Below are 20,000 nucleotides of genomic sequence, written 5' to 3' on the forward strand. Positions count from 1 at the left end.
AGGTTTGCATTTACAATATAAACAATACTGGTAATGACAGTTGTCATTAGGTGATTGAAGCAAGAGTAAAAAAAAAAATAACAATAATAACTTATATCACTAACAAAAGGATAATAATTATATTTACAACTTATACTAAGAATAAACAACTGTATATATGAAAAAAAGGGCTTAATATAGATAACAATGATAACTATGTCAAATATCAACCACTTAACCCATTAACTGCAGTATTAAAAATTGGCTACTGGCCAGAAATGTGAGCTGGCAGCACACATTGGTAGTTTCCCCATTAGTGCCCAGCTTTGGTCCTTCACACACAACATTAGGCATATAGTTGTAATTAATAAACAATCTATTTAAAATCTTGGATCCAAGTAACATGACCACCATGTCTTGAAAAAATCTGGCTAACAACCAAGTGATGGGAATATGCTGCCACTGGAAACTTTGGACGAGGGCTGGGGTGGTGGGAATGTGCCGTCATGTAAAATTCAACTAAGGGGCTGGGTGACACAAATGACTAGTCATGCGTGCAAAAGGCTCTTGGAAGAAGAGTAGAGTTGGGGGGCATTTAGGAAGGGACTCTTTGTAAATAAGGGTGGACTGTTCTATCTGAGAAGTGCCTCAGCTACGGGGAAGACACTATTTTCATGCTATGGATCCTGTTGTCAGGAGTGCAACAGAAAACTGAATAATCCAAAAATATAAAAATATTACAAAAACAACACAATGTTACTTATTGTTATTGCACAGAGTTGTAGACTACCTGGACAGATGATATGGATTATGTGCAAGGACAACTGTCAATTACCAAAATGATATAGAATATCAGATGACAAATACAGCCCTTGGAAAATGTCCTAAAATAAAAAATTGCTTATGCAGAGAGAGATTATAACACTATAAAGGGAAAGCAAGGAGTCTTGACACTACCCATGAGTCATAGCGTGGGCTGGGATCACAAGCCAAACACCCAAGACAGCTGCACTCAAGAAAGCCAAAAAACCCTGAATTTGGTCCAGAACAGATTAAGTGCCTGTACCTAATACTGACACCAAACAAATTATACTACAACAATAGGAGAAAGATGAGCTCCCTCTGATAAGCTAGAGGTGTGGGGTGTGTCAAGATGTGTTGCTGCCATCAGCAACTCAGCCAGCTGGAACAAAGGGTTAATCAACTACACCTAATCCTACTAAATGCAACAGTAATAATCTCTTTATTTCTTACCTTAGTACCAGTGGCATTAAAGGCAATGGCAGCAAGAGGGCTATCGTGAGCAGGAATCATTGTTTTTGCTTGCTGGAAGAGAGCAGAGTAAAGAGTAAATCATCCTTTCATGTTATTTTCTCATCTGAACACTTATAACTTGTCATAAGATCTTATCTATCTGTATAACTAATTTTTAATGAGTATCTAGAAGATCTCTTTTTTTTTCAGGGAGAAAGTAAAAAGTGAAATTCTAATTTTTTCTATCTTTTCTTTAAAGGGGCAGAAAGCAAGGAAGGAAACTCAGAAGGGGGTGGGAAATTCCATTAACAAATACTCCCCCTCCCTTAAATCTATGACTCTGAAAACAATGACTGGATTTCTATGCCCACCACATGTTGGGTAGAGACATGGACAAAAGAAACACACCTCGAATGAAGCTTTGAAGCCCTTTTAACCTACTACCAAGAAGGGTCATATTATTTGGAACATGTTGATGAGAACTTTCTTCAAGACGATGTCCCATTTTAATGACAGATCAAGTTTACTTTTAAAATCTTAAAATACCCTAGAACTTACTTCTTTATAAAGAGTTTCTAACTTACAAAAAAATATAAAACCAATAAAATTTTCATTTTAAACATGAGAAAAAACAGCAACAAAAAAACAGGCCCTCTGGGTAGAATATACAAATAAATAAACATATGAACAAATCCAGCAACCGCTAACTAACCAGATTTTGAGCATCGAAGATCTGGACCTGGCCGATGGAGTTGGAGCCAGGGTAGGCTAAGTAACAGTTGTCATTACTAATGGAAAGAGCGCACAGACCCATGGGGTTCGGCGGGGTGTCACGGATGGTGTGGAGAACCTTCATGTCGCGGATGTTGTGGATATATAAGGACTCTTCTAAGCAGGACCACAGAGGTTCGCTGAAAGGGGGTGGGTCAGGAGAGGCTTTAGGGGCGGTGCTTTTACAGGGCGCTGAGGACAAGTCCACCTGCTTCCACTAGAGACGTGGCTTTCTATGGGTATGACTTCATGTCTCGTCTTTCTTTTCTCTTGCTTGTGTACTTGTCTTACGTAATAATAATGACAACAACAATATTAATAATAATGATAATGACGACAAAATTAAAAATCAATCGATCAATCAAATAAATTTAAATGGCCTCGAAAGGAAAATCTTCTTCAATGAGTGGGTTGGGAGAGGGGTGTGTATAATGGGTATTTGTGTGGTATTGTTAGTTAATTTGTTTCTTAAATGTTTTCTAATTGTTTGTATAAGTTTCTTAGAGGCTATTGTTGTGGTTGGTGGGGATGGGTTGGGTTGGTTGGGGTTTTTATATATATTTCATATACTATATAATATTATATAGATATATATATATATATATATTTATAATTAATAATATCATATATTATAAATATACATTATATATATATAATATATATACTTTTCTATATAATATTTGTATATATGTAACTAATGTAATATGTAATTGGGTGTGTCGTGTGTGGAGGTGTGTGTGGTGTTGGTGTGTGTTGTTGTGAGTAAATATGTGTTCTGCCTAGTTTGTATGAGGGTGTCGTTGTGTGTGTGAGTGTGTGTGTGTGTTTGTGTGTGTGTTTGTTGTTGTTTGGTTTTGAGTGTGTTGGGGCTAGGTGATGTGGGTTTTGGTTGTTTGTATGTGGTTTGTTGTGCGTGTGTGGTTTAAGTGTTTTGTTTAGATGTGATGGCTTGGGGTGTTTGTGTGTCGGTGGGTCTGTATTTTGTTGTTTGTTTGTATGAGTTGGGTGTGTGTGGTTTTTTGTGTTTGACTGTGTTCCAGAGTAGGGATTGATGTTGAGATATTATATATTATTAATATTAGTTGATATAATTAGATAAACTAATATATATAATAAATAAAACATATATATTAAAATATATAAAATATATATATCATAATAACTTTATTGTTCTATATAATATATAAATAAAGAATTATATATTAAACTTATATATTATATATATTATATGAAATATATATATATTATCTATAATAGAAATATATATATAATATTATTATATGATAAATATAAATAAATATATATTAATATATATATATATATATATATTTTTAGTATATTATGTATATTTAAATTTATTTTATTTATATAAAATATATATATATATATATATAGATATTATATATATAATATAAATATATTATTTACCATAATATTTACATATTAATTATAAATATAAATATTAATATAAATATATATTATATATATATATATATATTATATTTTATATATATGTATATAAATAATATATATAAAAAATATTAGTTTATTATATTATATATATATAATATATTAAATTATATATTACAAATATTATACTTTATTAATACTACATATAAATAATATTTATATTATATAGATATATATATATATTATTATTATATATATATATATATATTTTTAATAAATTTCTTATATATATATTATTATACTATAATATATATAATATATATTATTATATACTCACACACCCACTCCACACATACAAGCATCTACCCATGTTACAATAAATTTTTGTTATATGCTATATGTAATATGTATATGTATAATTATATATACTAACATTTAACATATTACTAAATCTATGTTTAGCATGTAGTATGCTTTGTATTGTGTGTGTGTGTGTGTGTGGTGTTATATATAATATATATTTAATATATACTATATATATATATATATAAATTTAATATAAATAAAGTATACATATATATTATATAAATATTATATATAATATATATATCTATATATATATATATAATTATATATATATACACATTTACATATTTACATATATACACATGAAAATATTAAATTTTAACATATTACTTATATGCTGTAAAACTTTTCTGCAGAGTTAAATACTGGCCTGTTCCTGTGATTGAGCTTGATTACTACTTGTCAAGGAATGGTGTTGGATAGGTTTATGTTGGGATAGGAACCACTTTGTAAGTTGGTATTCTCGGGGAATTTTTTCTTGAAGTGGCATACTTTTAGCAATGCGCGGAAGAAAGAGGCTAATAATAATTGTACCAAGCGATCCCCTGGATTTCTGCTGCGTGAAGAGCCTGGTGTTTCTTACGCGATATCATGGTGTCTTGATTTTACCTGAAATATGAAGGGGATTGAAGACATCAAAAACACAAAATTGCAAACTCATCTAGTTTGTGGAGACAGTGACAAAAAACATTTATCAACTATAAACAAGTAAATGCACAATTCATGGCCATGAATGTACATACGTACATACATTATACTTTATACACATACCATCCATATATATACCACCTACTAACACATACATAACGTACATACATATATATTAACATACACATTACATACATATACATATCACACAAAACCACCAAACACACCACACACACCACAACCACAACAAACACAACAACACACACACACGCAACCACAACCACACTATATATATATAATAATATATATATATATATATTTTATATATAATATAATATATTATATATAAAAGATTTCCTTGGTTATACCATTATCACATACTTTTGTTTTTCTAACTTTGTAACACTATTTAGGGAGGAAAACAAATAGAGGATATATAAATGATGATTTTTTATTATACCCAGTTTCTAGTCCCCAAACTCCAACACAATTAATTATGTGACCCTGGACTGGAAAAAGTTGAAAAAACCAAACCAATGAAAAACAAATTCAATCCAAGAGGGAGAAAATGCGAATATATCACACCTTAAATGTCATTAGGTTACTGGCACCCCAAGCCTCCCCCATCTCAACTACCAACACTGGAACTATCACGTAATTTTTCACTCACAAGTACTCCCACGTCCCGTCTGCCACCTTATCCCCACCTGCCCACCCACCTCCGCTTCTTCACCTCGCAGTAGATCCCTCATATAATTTTGATGTATAACCATTGCGCAATTGTACTTCACGTCATCGTCTACGCTCCCATGTGCCACCAACAGATAGGCCCGAACTCATATTAAATCTCTGGCAGATTCAAACCATCGCACCAATCATTCCAACCCCAAACGCTCCTATGTCCATCCTCGCCCTCCTTCCGGTATAGTGGGATCAAAATACCCTGTTCACATTAGGGCACTCCACTCCCCACAGCACAATCCACCCTCCATTGTGACCTCAACTGAGCGGGCTCTTTTTCTTTTGTTTCTGTTCACCCATGTCATGCGCTTTCCCCTCCGTACCCTTTTTATGCTCCCGCATTCACTCCGACTCTGCTGTTCTAATCACTGTACTTTCTTTGTGTTTCTCTATCGCCTGTCGTATCGTTCTGGGCTGCCCCAGAAGGCCATCACAATACCTCACCCATTTATATATGATTGCGTACGGCCAAGGAGTAAGTATTTTGCATAAGGCGCCTGTTGTGTGGTTCTGTCCTGGTTTTGTAGTGCCTCGTACACATGACTATCCCCCCCCGCCTGTGATGATATATCAGTAGAGATTTACATCCTCTGACTGCGACCGCTTATTTTCGTCTCTCTAGGCTTGGTCTTGTCTGCAGCATTAGCGCGCCTGCGACTGATGGCTCTTTACGACCTGTGTGCCAAAACCCATCATTGTCTACGTTGTGTACCGCAGGTGTAGGTGCTCTCATGTCGCTCCCCGTGGCGAACTTGCCCTCTTGCCCTCAGTCGCACGTCCTCGGTCCACCTCCAGCAGCCAACGTTTGCGCCGAACTGTGGTGGAATGGGTCTAACATATAAGCGTACGTGCGTAACTGTGCTGCTAAAAACATTTACTGGAATAATTGCTTAATATGGTATTTATATGTCATGAACCAAAAACTTTATAAAAAATCTTTGGTTTGCATCAAAAAAAAAAAATTATTTAAGAATACTATTTATTGCTAAGGAGACATTCCTCAATCTAATATCTAAATTGAATGTGTCCAATAATTTCCGTTTAGTAGGCGGTCATATGAGAGCGAAGTTTGCAGCTATTTAGTTACACTCATAATATCAAGACATTCTAAAATAGAAGGTGATTTTGCTTGCGATAAAAAATCATACTGGTCTGTAAATATAGAAAATTTAACGTTTTGCTAACATACTCGACAAAGGTTTAAAAAAGCAAATAAAGCAAATAAAATTAAAGCTACATAAAAAAAAGTTCACTAATTAACTATGGGGGATTTTCTAACGCAGTAATATGGTAGCCCATCAACAAAGTTGCTCGGTTTCGCTGTGCCAATAGTGCAAGGTCGAGAGACGAAAGAGGAAAATAGAAATATGGGGAAAATATGTTTCCCAATCTGCCTTTCACTCTTTTGGAACTGTGGCATAAACCAATTGTCATCTAGAAAAAAACTTAGAAAAAAAGAGAAAGTCTTTTGCTAAGTTCATACTTCTCTTCTGGTACTGTAACAGCCAGAGCCAAAACAAGCATGGTGATGAACCACCTGTCCAGGCCCCCCATATTTGGTGTGTCAGAGCTGACGGTGGGGCTTCGACCACGGCACAATCGTACCATAATGGGTGTCATTCCCCCTTAGGTGACGAACGTCTCTATACATAGCACATGGTTGGGATGTGTTGTCTATACCATTCAATGACCAGGCTGAGACAGATCGGACATTATAACTCGTGCTTATGCGTCGTGTGCGTTATATCGACTCAAAAGCAAATCACTCTCATTTTGCCATAATTGCTATTATGGGTTAGCGGCCTATTGCAGCTCTAGAAGATTAGTTTTATGATTAACGGAAAGATTTTTTAAAATTAATAATTTTGCACCCAATCTAATGCGTTTTGTGGCCTGGATGCATGAAACCTCTTACCTATCTGATCATGCGGCAACCAGTAGGTTTCATTTGTTTATAACTCCAGGAAATTTTTACATTGCTCCCCTTGTTTTTTTTTTTGTAGCCGTGTACTGTGTACTAGAGGCGCATTTCATATGATGATAAAAATATGTCTCGTATCCCGATTTCTCTATTTTTGGTTTTTTATTTGTCTAGTTTCTCGCGATTTATATTGTTGTTATCTTTTACATAAGCACTGGAATATTAAAAACTTTTTGTAGTGCAAGAGCAAGCGCCCTGAATCTGAATCCACTGAAAGTATTGAAATGGAGTGAGGTTAAAGGTGATTAGTGCAAGCAATGTAACTTGGAACAATCCGCATAGCTTGACACAAATATGAAAAATATGGTTATCGGTGTTATATCCACAATTTAGAGTAAATACCATAAGCTGGAAACTAATGTGGAACCGGCCCCACAGACAATAGTGAAAGCAAAAAACCATTATCAAAAAAAAAATGCCGGGGTGGGTACTGGTCTGGGGTAGTGTTTTGATGTTTTTTTAAAAGTATTTTAAACTATATATGGGAGAGGGCTGAAGCTTCCGAGATGATGGAAAGGGGGGGCGGGAAAGGTAAAACTACGTTATGATTGAGACTGATGTCTGTGATATGTGTGGACTCAGATGCATCCTCTTGGCAAGAAATAATAACAGTGATATTCAATTTTTATCTTTAGGTCAAAACAAATCCAGTCTAGACTAATCTTAGACCAATAATTAGAGTAAGAAAAAGAGTATCTTGTGGGTTTTATGTTCAATACTAAATGCGATCCATCTGCAATCTGGGGCATTATTCCTGAACACATGCAGAGGTAATGGCAAGGTTCACCCGCTAATGGGATATTGACGAATTGGTTAGATCATATGGTGTCATACACTGATGATTTGCAAGCCTTGTGGGAAACTCTTCATTTCAAATGGGACGTATTTGGGGGGGCTGAAAACACAATATATTCCTCTTCATGAATTATGCGGTGAATAATTTTGCTGGGCCGCTCTTGTCCGAGTGTCGGTGGCCTAACATTTAGCACAGGCTAGTGGGTCAATTGCTGTTGTTTTGTTTTTTTTTTATGCTTAATGGGATGGTTTGCATGAAGGTTTTTGTATTTTTGTAGGGTGGATTAGAAATTTACCTTTTTGGAATTGATAAATTTTAAGGCCGATTTGCCTAGTCATGCCGTAATCGCAAGTTGGGTTTTTTTTCACACAGTCCTATTGTGTAGTTACAATGTCAGCGTAAGTCCTATTTGGCTACAGTTTTTGTTTTTACCACATGTTGCCTGTCTAAGAAAACTGGTGTGTTTTTTTTTTTTTTTTTTTCAGAATATTTCCCGGGTTATGTTATGAATGACCCATCTGATATATGAGGCAGTGTGGTGACGGTAGTACATGCTCCTGCGGTTGACGTTGTCTTCCCAATGTCGGCCCCACAAATGTGCATGGTACAATCTGGCACATTTTCTGTGGCCACACCCATGGTATCAGCCCCATACTGCCTGAGCCTATCATGTAATTGTGTTTTTCCATCACCATTTTCTTGTGAATGACACTAGTGTGATTGAAGTAGCAATTCTTGGTTACTGTTTGAGTAGTTATCCTTTGTCCAAAACCTTAGATTTTTTCCTCTTTCCCCATTCCCTCTCAAGACACCACACTATTACACATCACAGTTGCCTCCTGCTATTATATAATCTATTTACTAGTTGTACATCTACTCATATCTAATTTAAATACACATTTTATTACCTAATATGATAAAAGAGAAATGACTTCATATGTATTTAATTTAAACATAGTTCAGAGCTAATGTACGCCAGAAGTGCTTTTATATACGCAAAAAAAAAAGTAAACAAGGTTTTTACTTCAACAAATCAGATATGACTATGACTTCTACATATGACCTTTTGGCTTCTACTTTTTTCTGGTTGATGGTATAATATATAAAACTGAGGCCCCTTTTCATAAGTGCTTACAACCCCAAACCGGCCTTAGCGAATCTTGAAATAATCCAGCCTTCCTTTTTCTTCTTTCGCTCGTGGGGGTGGGGACAGGACAACAAGTTGGGACGGGGGATCGGGGACAAGACATGGCGGCGGGGACAGAGACGGACGAGACTGAAATAGCAAGGACTAGGTGGGAGAGTTAGGGTTGGACGAGGTTTGTTTCTTGAGGGGGTTTGTGGTTGTTTTGTTAATGGTTTTCTTTTCTCAACCTACTAAAACCTCATCAGCTTATCCCAAACCCTTTGCACAGTTCATAAAAGGGGTCAAATATGTAATGGTTGTGCACATGTCAAATTAAACTAATCTTTTGTACTTTGTAATTTCACCAAAAGCCGTTCTCTTTCTGCTTCTGTGAATCTTTATGTAGTGTGTCAAATAATTGATATTATAGAAGACGGGCAACCTTGGGGGATTCTGTCCCTCCCACGGGTTGTTTTCCACTTAGGTAGGCCTCAAGTTCTGCGTGAGCCGCCACTCGCCCAGAGGGCTCCGGTCGCCCAACCTCGGGGTCCAAAGGGGGGTCCAACCCCCTGACGGGCCCGGCTCACCCCCCAGACTGCCCCAGAGCGAGGACGCTGTCCATTGCCAAGGGAGGCCACAACCCCTGGCAAAGCCCCCCCCCAACAAACGCCCCCACCCACCACCCCACCCCCTACTCAAACCCCACCCAACCACTCACAAACTGCCCACCCACAACCCCGCACGGGACCCACAACACCCATTAATGCCAACACCAAGCTGGACTCCCCCTGGCGACAGCTCTGGCCAAGGGGGAGGGGGGGAACACCCTCCTGCCCAGGGGCACTCACCCTCTCCCGCACACCTAACCCACGGACTGCTCAAAGCATGAAATAAAAAATCCCACCTCGATACTGTAACCCCCTTGGCGCCAATCGCCCCCTCTTCCCCCCCTTCCACTTTCACGGAGGGTAGGAAAGGAAAATCCTGGTTTTTGTTTGTAAAGAAATTGACAAGTATGACGGAGAGAAGGAAGGAGGACTTCCCCCCGGGGGCAGCACCACGGGGTCTGCCGCCTCTTGCAGGCCCCCCTGTGTTGCCAGACTAGAGCTCATGAGCCCAGCGATTTATGCCCGCCCGCACTCCCAGAGGTCACCACGCCGCCAAACACAAGAGGTCAGGTCCCAACTGTTCACTACCCACCGCCCCCACCCGCTCGCTTTTAGTCACGCAGGGCTACTTGACCATAGCAAAACTACTACAAAATTGCGAGAGGGAAGCGATGATGATGCCGAGGTGCGGCTTTTTTTTTAAATTTCTTTTTTTAGCCTTTCTTCTTATTAAATTTAAAAATCCCGTCTCAGGGGGCCCTCCCTTTGTGCTTGTGAGACTGTTGTCAAAACTCTGCGCTCGGCCTTGATTATGTGCATTTCCGAGACGGTCGCTGCGGCACTCTCTACGTGCTTCTTCGGCCGGCCCTCTCGCCCTCTGCCTGGGGGCATTCCGGGCGGGGGGCTCTCGGCGGGCCCAGCCGGGGCACGGGCGCCGCGTCGGGGGCACGGGCGCTCGGGGCGGGCGGGCGGGATGGGACGGGCGGCGTGTGTGGTGTGTGTGCGGGCAGGGGAGGTGCTGGGGATTGGTAGGCGGGCGGGCGGGGGATCGGGATCTTGAGGGGAATTGAACAGGGGATTGGGGGGGGGGGATGAGGGGGACGCTTGGGTTTGCCGGGGCGGGATTCGGGATTGCGTTATCCCGGTGGGTGGGGGGATGGAGGGGATTGGGGGCAGGGCGGGAATTGGCCCTCCGACTCTGACGGTTCCCCCTGCAAGCGCAAGGTTACATCAGACACGAAAAGGCGGCGGAAAAAAACGGGGAAAAAGCCTCCTCAGAGAAAAATGCAAAATGCGGAACGATGAACGATCATCGAACCGTCACCCGTCTCCAACCGTCCCAGAAATATCTTAATAAATTAGGAAATAAATAATATTTTTGTTTTTCTTCTTCTTCTCTTAGCAAGATCTCTTTTATTCTTTTATTTTATTTACCACCAAAAGGCTAATTTTCCGAGTGCAGTGTTTATAAGTCGTCTCCGTCGTTTTCTATGTCGGAAAGGATAAATCCCCGACCAAAATGGGGACAACCGCCCACCAGTGGAGAGTGAGGGGTTTTTTAATAATCACCTCAAGGCCGCTCTATTCGAGGTTGTAAGTGTTTACGTCATAAATGTTCTTATGAGACAAGGGTGGACCACTCAAATTCAAATAATAAAATTGTAAATTGTCTTATTTTTTAATTTAAAAACTATTAAAAAATGCATATCGTCTTTGAATTTATTTTAGGTATAAGATGATCCCCCAATATGAACTGACACATAAGGGAGATAAAACACTTATGATGTATTAGTCGAAGGCCGCACACATAAATTTACATTAATGTATATCAAGGGTCCATTTATGATGGTTTCACAGTAAAAGTTTAATAATAAAAACAAATACAATGACAATAATATATAGAAATTAAGTCAATAGTAATATCCTTACCCTCCAGAAAATTAATCTTCAGCGAGATGGGTACAACTTACGATGGGCTTTAAAAAGTTTTCTCTCCGCCCCCTTGTGGCTTCGCTCTATTAGCTAATAGGCAGGACAATACCTTTATTTAAGGATCTCAACACGCTGTGAAACTTTCTCTTTCATTTTATTCGCCCGATTTGCTTTGTTTAGAGAACAAAGAAATCAACGAATAGACACATAAGAAAGTAATCAAGTGGCATGCTCTTCACCCCCACCATTTCCATCCTTATGCTTTATTTAGGGCGTGGCCCGGTAAGCTATCTGGTCATCCGATAGGGTTATATATCTAAAACGTTAAACGCTAAATGACATATTGTAGCCCCTTGGTGAGCCTTGCGCTTGTGTAGTTAGTATTTTACATGAAGGAACAGGTAATGCGCCTCCTAGATGTTAGTGGGTACAGAGGCATATAAATGATTAAAATATAATTCTTATGCTGTGTTCAGTTGTTTTCTGCTTTTGCCCCAATAGTTTTATTATATCTTTTGTATCTCCCATTTTACTGAGTCAATTTATGAATTATCTTATTTTTTTTCATAGTATTTTTTTAAAAAAGTGCCCGGAATGTGATTTCGAAAAGGGAAAATTTCTCTCATTTATTAGAGTGTTATGTTAGTTTTAACTTAATTTATGTAGTAACTGTTTTTTCCCATGGAAAATGTACATATTAAGATTAGGTAGTTATTTAATTTTATATTAGATGTCCGCTACCAGTCTGTGGGGATATATTCGGAAACATATATAAACGCAAACAATCATCAGAAGAATGAAAGGTGATAGTGAAATTAATTCGTAGTGTGTGAGAGTAGGAGTCGCTAGGTTTTAACATGGCTCAGGGTAATTGTGGCATGCCAGTGTGCATGGTAAATGGCGTTAGGAGGGGTCAGGCGGCTATGGGTATTTGAGAGGGGGGGGGAGGGTGGGTGGGATGGGAGGTGGGGATGGGGGAAGAGAGAGACTCTCAGGATACACGACCATAGAAGAAATGGCAGCAAAAAACGAAACTAGAGAGAGCCTAAAGGCAGAAATTAGAAATGATCCACCGTTGACTAGTGTTAACTAGGAGCAAGAATAGTTGCTAAAGAAGAGTCGAGAGTAAATAGCTAACGCTCGCGAGAAGAAGAAAGAGAGAGCGAGAGCTAGATCATAAGATGTTTAGTTGCAACTCCAAGGGATTACTGGGTGAGTGGGTTGTTTTTGAGGAATAGAAACGATTGAGAGGGTAAGGGGGCAAGAGAGAGGAGATAGGAGAGAATAGCAGCAGGGAGAGAGAGATACGAGATAGAAGAGAGAAGACAGGAGCGTCGAACGCGCGGACTGTCTATATCAAAGTGCGAGAGCGAGACTCCGAGATGTTGGGGGGGTCGTGGGAGCGGTACGGGCAGCAGTCCGAAACAGGCCGAGCGCGGAGACGAAGCGAGGGTCAAGCGAAGAGAAGAAGAAAAAGAGACGAGAGGAAAGCGCGGAGAAGAGAGAACAAGTAGGCTTACAAAGGATCAGGGTCGAGAGAGCAGATTAAGGAAAGACAGAGAGAGGAGGAGCGAGAGCAGAAGTAGAGCAGAGAAGACAGAAGAAGAGAACGAGAGTGGCGACGAGAGAAGGTAGTCGCTCGATCGCGAGTGGAGAAGAAATCCGTAAGCAGATACAATTACAGCTAAGACAGCCGTGATTGGTTAAAGCACCAAGAAGCGTGTGAACGGAACGGCAGGTAGGGAAGAAGAGCGGCGCAGCGAAGGCAAGACCGAGTCAAGGAAACATACGAAAAACGTCAAGTAAAAGATGGAGATCGATGGAGGAGAGGCGAGCAGAGAGGAGAGAGAAGATCGGCGACGCGAGTGCGCGAGCGAGCGAGCGCTGAGAGGAGGGGGCGCGTAGCTGGTGGCGAAGAAGGTGGAGAGCGGGTTGTGGGAGGGGAGTAGCGAGAAGATAGAGGAGAGGAGGAATGAAAGAGCGAGAGAGAGAAGGGATGTTAAAAAGGGAGAGAAATGAGACGAGATGAGGGTAGGAGCATCGAGTGAGAGAAAGGAGAAAAGACCGTATAAAAAAGATGGAAAACAATAAAAGGACAGATAGTTGGCGTTCGAAAGAAGTATAAAAAAACGAATAGACATATACCAGGAGAGAGAAGGGGAGAGTACGAGCGGCGGAGAGAGGGGTGAGAGAGGGAAGGAGAAGGGTACAAAGCAAAGAGGAGTAGGATAAGAGAAACAGAGGCACCAGTATTGAGAGCAAGGCGGGGGACGACCAACACGAAGAGGGCGCGCTGTCCGCCCGAGAGAGAGAGATCGAGGCGCACGCGGAGCGCCGCGAAGAGAGCGAGCGCGCAGAGAGAGAGAAGAGAGAGAAATCGAGAGACGAGCGAAGTAGAGCGCTAGCAGAGAGAGAAGAAAGAGAAGTAGGCGCGCGCGAGCTTATCGCTCCCCTCTCCTCGTCTCTCGCTCCTCTCCGCTCTCTCTCTCTTCCTTAAGTCCTCTGTCGCCCGCTCGAACTGCCTCCCGCCCGCCCTAGTCTCTCCTCTCTCTCTCTCGCTTCTCTCTCTCTGCCCCATCTTCTCTCTCTCTCGCTCTCTCCTCTTACCCCCCCCTTTCCTTCTCCCCCTCCTCCCTCTCTTCTCTTCTTCCCCTCTCCTTTCTCTCTCTCTCTCGTCCGCTCGAGACTGCGACGTCTACTCTCTCTTCACTCTCTCGCTCTCTCTCTCTCTCTCTTCTCTCCCTCCCTTTCTCTTTCTTCGTTCTTCTCTCTTCTCTCTCTCTATCTATCTATCTCTCCTCTCTTCTCTCACTTCTTTCACTCCCGCTCTCTCTCCTCTTTCACTCTTTCTCTCTCTTCTCTCTCTCTCTCTCTCTTCTCTCTCTCCTCCTCTCTCTCTCTCTCTCTCTCTCTCTCTCTCTCTCCTCTTTCCTCTCTCTCTCTCTCGCTTACTCTCTCTCTTCTGCCTCTCCTTTGTCTCTCTCTCTCTGTCTCTCCCTTTTTCTCTCTCTTCTCTCGCTCTCCTTTGTATCTCTCTCCTGTCTCTGCCTCTCCATTTCTCTATCTCTCGGCAGTCTCTGACTATATCCCTTTCTCTCTTTGTCTCTGCGTCTTCACTTTCTCTTTCCCTCTCGCTCTACCTCTTCTTTCTCTCTCTCTCTTCTCTCTCTCTCTCTCTCTTCTCTCCTCTCTCTCTCTCTCTCTCTTCTCTCCTCTTTCTCTCTCTCCTCTCTATTATCTTCTTTCTCTCTCTTTCTCTCTCTCCCTCCTCTCTCTCTCTCTCTCTCTCTCCCTCTCTCTTCTCTCTCTCTCTCTCTTCTCTCTCTCTCTCTTCTGTCTCTCTCTCTCTCTCTCTCTCTCTCTTCTCTCTCCTCTCTCTTCCACTCCTCTCTCTCTCTAAATCCTCTTCTCTATCTCTCTCTCTCTGTGTCTCTCTCTGTCTCTCTCTTTCTCTCTCTCTCTCTTCTCTTCGCTCTTTCCCTCTCTCTCTTTCTGTCTCGTTCTTCTGTCCTCTCTCTCTCTGCCTCTCTCTGTCTACTTGCCTCTCTCTGTCCTCTCTCTGTTCTCTGACTTCGCTCTCCTCTCTTCTCTTCTCTCTCTCTCCTCTCTCTCTCTCTTCTCTTCTTCAATTCGTTTTGTCTTTTTATGTATCTCTTTTTTATTTTCTTTTATTCTCTCTCTCTCCTTCTCTCTTCTCTCTCTCTCTCTCTCTCTCTCTCTCTCTCTCTTCTCTCCTCTCTTCTTTCTTATCTCTCCTTCTCTCTCTCTCTCTCTTCGCTTCTCTCTCTCCTTCCTCTCCTCTCCTTTTCTCTCCCCCCCTCTCTCTCTTCTCTCCCTCTCTCCTCTCCCTTCTCTCTCTCTCTCTCGCCTCTCCTTCCTACTCTTTCTCCTCCCTTCTTCTCTCTCTCGTCTCCTTTCTCCCCTCTCGCTTTCTTCTTCTCTCTCTCTCTTCCTCTTCTCTCTCTATCTCTCTCTCTTCTCCTCCTTCTCTCCTCCCTCTCTCCCTTCCCCCCTCCTTCTCTCATCTCTCTCTTCTCTCCTCCCCCCTCTCTCCCTTTTCCTCTCCCTTCTCTTCTTTCTTTTCTTTCTCCTCTCTCTCTTCCTCTCCTTCTCTCCTCCTCCCTCTCCTCTCTCTCCGCTCTCCCTCTCCCTCGCCTCCTTTCTCTCTTCCTCTCCTCTCCCTTTCCTCTCCTCCCTCTCTCTCTCTCTCTCTCCTTCTCTTCTCTCTCCTGCTCTCTCTCTCTCTTTCACTCTTTCTCTCTCTTCTCTCTCTCTCTCTCTCTTCTCTCTCTCCTCTCTCTCTCTCTCTCTCTCTCTCTCTCTCTCTCTCTCCTCTTTCCTCTCTCTCTCTCTCGCTTTCTCTCTCTCTTCTGCCTCTCCCTTTGTCTCTCTCTCTCTGTCTCTCCCTTTTTCTCTCTCTCTCTCTCGCTCTCCCTTTGTTCTCTCTCCTCTCTGCCTCTCCCTTTCTCTTCTCTCGCATCTCTCCTTTCCCTTTCTCTCTTTTCTCTCTCTTCCTTTCTCTTTCCCTCTCGCTCTCCTCTTCTTTCTCTCTCTCCTCTTCTCTCTCTCTCTTTTTCTCTTCTCTCCTCTCTCTCTCTCTCTCTCTTCTCTCCTCTTTTCTCTCTCCCCCCTTTTTCTTTATCTTCTTTCTCTCTCTTTCTCTCTCTCCCTCCTCTCTCTCTCTCTCTCTTTTCTCCCTCTCTCTTCTCTCTCTCTCTCTCTTCTCTCTCTCTCTCTTTTTTCTCTCTCTCTCTCTCTCTCTCTCCCCTTCTCTCTCCTCTCTCTTCCCTCCTCTCTCTCTCTTCCTCTTTTTCTTCTCTCTCTCTCTTTCTCTCTCTGCTCTCCTTTCTCTCTCTCTCTCTTCTCTTCCCTTTCCCCCTCTCTCTTTCTTCTCTTCCTTCCCCTCTCTTCTCCTCCTTTCTCTTCCCCTCTCTTCCCTCTCTTTCTCTCTTTCCCCTCCCTTTCTCTTTCTCTCTCTCCCCTCTCTCTCTCTTTTCTTCTTCAATTTGTTTTTTCTTTTTATTTCTCTTTTTTTTTTCTTTTTTCTCCTCTCTCCTTCTCCTTCTCTCTCTCTCTCTCTCTTCCCCTCTCTCTCGCTCTCCTTACTTCTTTCTCTCTCTCTCTTCTCTCTCTCTCTTCTCTCCTTCTCTCTCTCCTCCTCTCCTTCCTTCTTCTCTCTGTTTCTCCTTCTCTATTCTCTCTCTGTCGCTCTCTCTCCTCTCTCCTCTCTCCCTCTCTCCTCTCTCCTCTCTCCTTCTTCTCTCTCTCCTCTTCTTCTCTCCCTCTCTCTCTCTCCTCCCTCTCTTCTCTCTCCTCTCTCTCTCTCTCTCCTCTTCCTCTTTCTCTTTCTCTCTCTCTTCCCTCTTCTCTCTTTCTTCTCCCCCTCTCCTCTCTCGCTCTCTCCTCTCCCTCTCTCTCTCTCTCCTTCTTCTCCCCCCCCTCCTCCTCCCTCCCCCCTCTTCGCTCTCCTCTCTCTCCCTCCTCCTCTCTCACTCTCCTCTCTCTCTCTCCTCTCCCCCACCCCCCTCTCTCCCTCTTCTTCCTCTCCTCTCCTCTCTCTCCTCCTATCTCTCTTCTCTCTCTCTCTTCTCCTCTCTCTATTACCTCTCCCGTTTTTCTTTCTCCCTTTTTTTCTTCTTCTCTCCTCTCTCTCTCTCCCTTCCTCTCCTTCTCTTATCTCTCTCTCCCTCTTCTCCTTTCCCTTTTTTTTTTTCTCTCTCTCTCTCTCTCTCTCTCCCCTCTCCTCTCTCTCTCTCTCTCTCTCTCTCTCTCTCTCTCTTCTTTCTTTTCTCTCTCTCTCTCTTTCTCCTTTCCTCTTCTCTCCCCTCCCTTTTTTTTCTTTCTCTCCTCTGCCTCTCCCTTTCTCTCACTTTCTCTCCCTTTCTCTCTCTCTCTCTCTCCCCTTTTCCTTCTCTTCTCTGTCTCTGCCTCTCCATTTCCCCTATCTCTCTCTGTTCCTGCCTCCCTTTCTCTCTCTCCCCTTGCGTCTCCCTTTCCTCTCTCCCCCTCTCTCTACCCCCCCTTTCCCTTTTTTCTCTCTCTCTCCCCTTTATTCTCTTTTCTTTCTATCTGTCATTTTCCTCTCTCTTCTCCCCCTCTTCTTTCTCTCTCTCTCTCTCTCCTCTCTCTCTCTCTCCTCTCTCTCTCTCTCTCTCCTCTCTCTCTCTCTCTCTTTCTCTCTCTCTGTCTCTCTCTGTCTCTCTCTGTCTCTCTCTTTCTCTCTCTCTCTCTCTCTCTCTCTCTCTCTCTCTCTCTCTCTCTCTCTCCTCTCTTCTCTCTTCTCTCTCTCTCTCTCGATCTTTCTCTCTCTCTCTCTCTCTCTCTCTCCTCTCTCTCTCTCTCTCTCTCTCTCTCTCTCTCTCTCTCTCTCTCTCTCTCTCTCTCTCTCTCTCTCTCTCTCTCTCTCTCTCTCTCTCTCTCTCTCTCGCTCTCTCTCTCTCTCTCTCTCTCTCTCTCTCTCTCTCTCTCTCTCTCTCTCGCTCTCTCTCGCTCTCTCTCTCTCTCTCTCTCTCTCTCTCTCTCTCTCTCTCTCTCGCTCTCTCTCGCTCTCTCTCTCTCTCTCTCTCTCTCTCTCTCTCTCTCTCTCTCTCTCTCTCTCTCTCTCTCTCTCTCTTCTCTCTCTCTCTCTCTCTCTCTCTCTCTCTCTCTCTCTCTCTCTCTCTCTCTCTCTCTCTCTCTCTCTCTCTCTCTCTCTCTCTCTCTCTCTCTCTCTCTCAATCTCTCTCTCTTCTCTCTCTCTCTTCTCTCTCTCTCTCTCTCTCTCTCTCTCATTCTCTCTCTCTCTCTCTCTCTCTCTCTCTCTCTCTCTCTCTCTCTCTCTCTCTCTCTCATTCTCTCTCTCTCTCTCTCTCTCTCTCTCTCTCTCTCTCTCTCTCTCTCTCTCTCTCTCTCTCTCTCTCTCTCTCTCTCTTTCTTTTTTAAACCCTTATTCATGATCATACTGATATGCCTATCTAAAGGAGCTTATTTGAAAACCCAACCTTTTTTTAATAAACAATGAACATTAATTTATTGAGCTAACACAGACTTTAAAAAATAATTAATCCATAATAAGGTTATATACAATGTTTTCTTATGAGTCACAATGAATGTGTAGGAGGTTAAGAGGTGATGGCTTGCTCGACCGCCATCGATGAGCCGCTGTCTTCACTTGTTGCGTGGTCATTTCGGCGACATCTATGGTGGATGTGAATGCATTCCACAGACGTGTTGCTCTGGCAGAGAAGGTGAGCTGATGCTGGCTAGACCGCGACCTCGGAACTTCCACCAGGAGCCGATAGAGTGTATCGTTCTCGTACTTCTCTCTCGGCCGTGAGCCTTGTGGAGCACCGTTAGAACCCCGACGTCGCGACGATGTTCCAGCGGGTCGATGTGGCGAAGATTGGTGGCTTCCTGAATAAGTCCGAGAGCCCGTTTTTCTATTTTATCCAGCCTGTTGAGGCTGGTGGGCGCAGTAGACGACCAAGCCAAAGAGGCATATTCTAGGTGTGGTCTGATCTAGGACTTGTATAGCGTGAGAATTCCCTGAGGATTCAGGAGGTGAGATATGCGTCGAAGGGCTGAGACCTTCAAAGAAGCTGTTTTGCAGATCCTGCTGTCGTGTCTGTTAAATCTTAGACCACTGTCTATGTCTACACCAAGGACTGAGATCAAGTCCTCGAGTGGAAGGGCGGTGTTGTTCATTAAGATTTTGTTTCTCATGACGCCTGATGCAGCTGGAGAGCGGGATATAACCATTGCCTGGGTCTTGTTGGGGGCAAATCTTACTTGCCATTGTGATCCCCATTCGTAGATTGCTTGCAGCTTTGAATTCATATTCGTTGCTACAGCGTCATGATCCTCACGTTGGTATGAAACAAAGTGTACAGTCATCGGCATATGCGTTGATTTCAGGATGTTCCCTCAGCTTGTCATCAATATAAATATTCCAGAGGATTGGACCGAAGCCTCTACCGGATACCACTTTAAGTGTTCTTCCAGTGAGGTAATTATCAAAGAGCCACAAGAGGTTACTGTTTATGCCTCTTGCTTGTAGTTTAGCGAGGAGCCCTCTGTGTCACACTCGGTCGAAGGCGCCGGCGATGTCAAGGGCGATCACCAGAGTATCTTGACCGGCATCAAGAACATCCTGCCAGTTTCTACTCAGCAGTAGACGAAGGCCAGCAGTCGATCTGGAGGATCGAAAACCAAACTGCCTGACGAAAATTAGATTGTGGTTTTCCAGGTGTTTCATGAGCTGTTCAGCAATGATACTTTCAAATACCTTACTGATGCATGGCAGAAGGGAGATGGGCCGGTAGTTCTCTGGATTTTTTTTTTTTTTTTTGACTGTTTTTTATGAAGAGGAATCACTCTTGCTTCCTTCCAGATAGTGGACCAGCAGCTTTC

At 42.4% G+C, this 20,000-nt stretch overlaps 1 protein-coding gene across 6 annotated transcripts in view; it reads right to left on the bottom strand.

The window, feature by feature from the left end:
• Positions 1–2,129, bottom strand: part of LOC125034319 (WD repeat domain phosphoinositide-interacting protein 2-like) — a 21,109-nt gene extending 18,980 nt beyond the window's left edge. For all 6 annotated transcript variants that reach the window (XM_047626116.1, XM_047626115.1, XM_047626114.1 and 3 more), the window contains exons 1-2: positions 1,946–2,129; positions 1,234–1,305 (exon numbers count right to left, since the gene is read on the bottom strand). In XM_047626116.1, the coding sequence (XP_047482072.1) occupies positions 1,234–1,305; positions 1,946–2,089 (216 nt within the window). In that variant the 5' untranslated portion in view covers positions 2,090–2,129. The remainder of the gene's footprint in view (positions 1–1,233; positions 1,306–1,945) is intronic.
• Between the last annotated feature and the right edge of the window lie 17,871 nt (positions 2,130–20,000).

This window comes from Penaeus chinensis, chromosome 17 (genome assembly GCF_019202785.1).
Source record: "Penaeus chinensis breed Huanghai No. 1 chromosome 17, ASM1920278v2, whole genome shotgun sequence".
Lineage (NCBI taxonomy): Eukaryota > Metazoa > Arthropoda > Malacostraca > Decapoda > Penaeidae > Penaeus > Penaeus chinensis.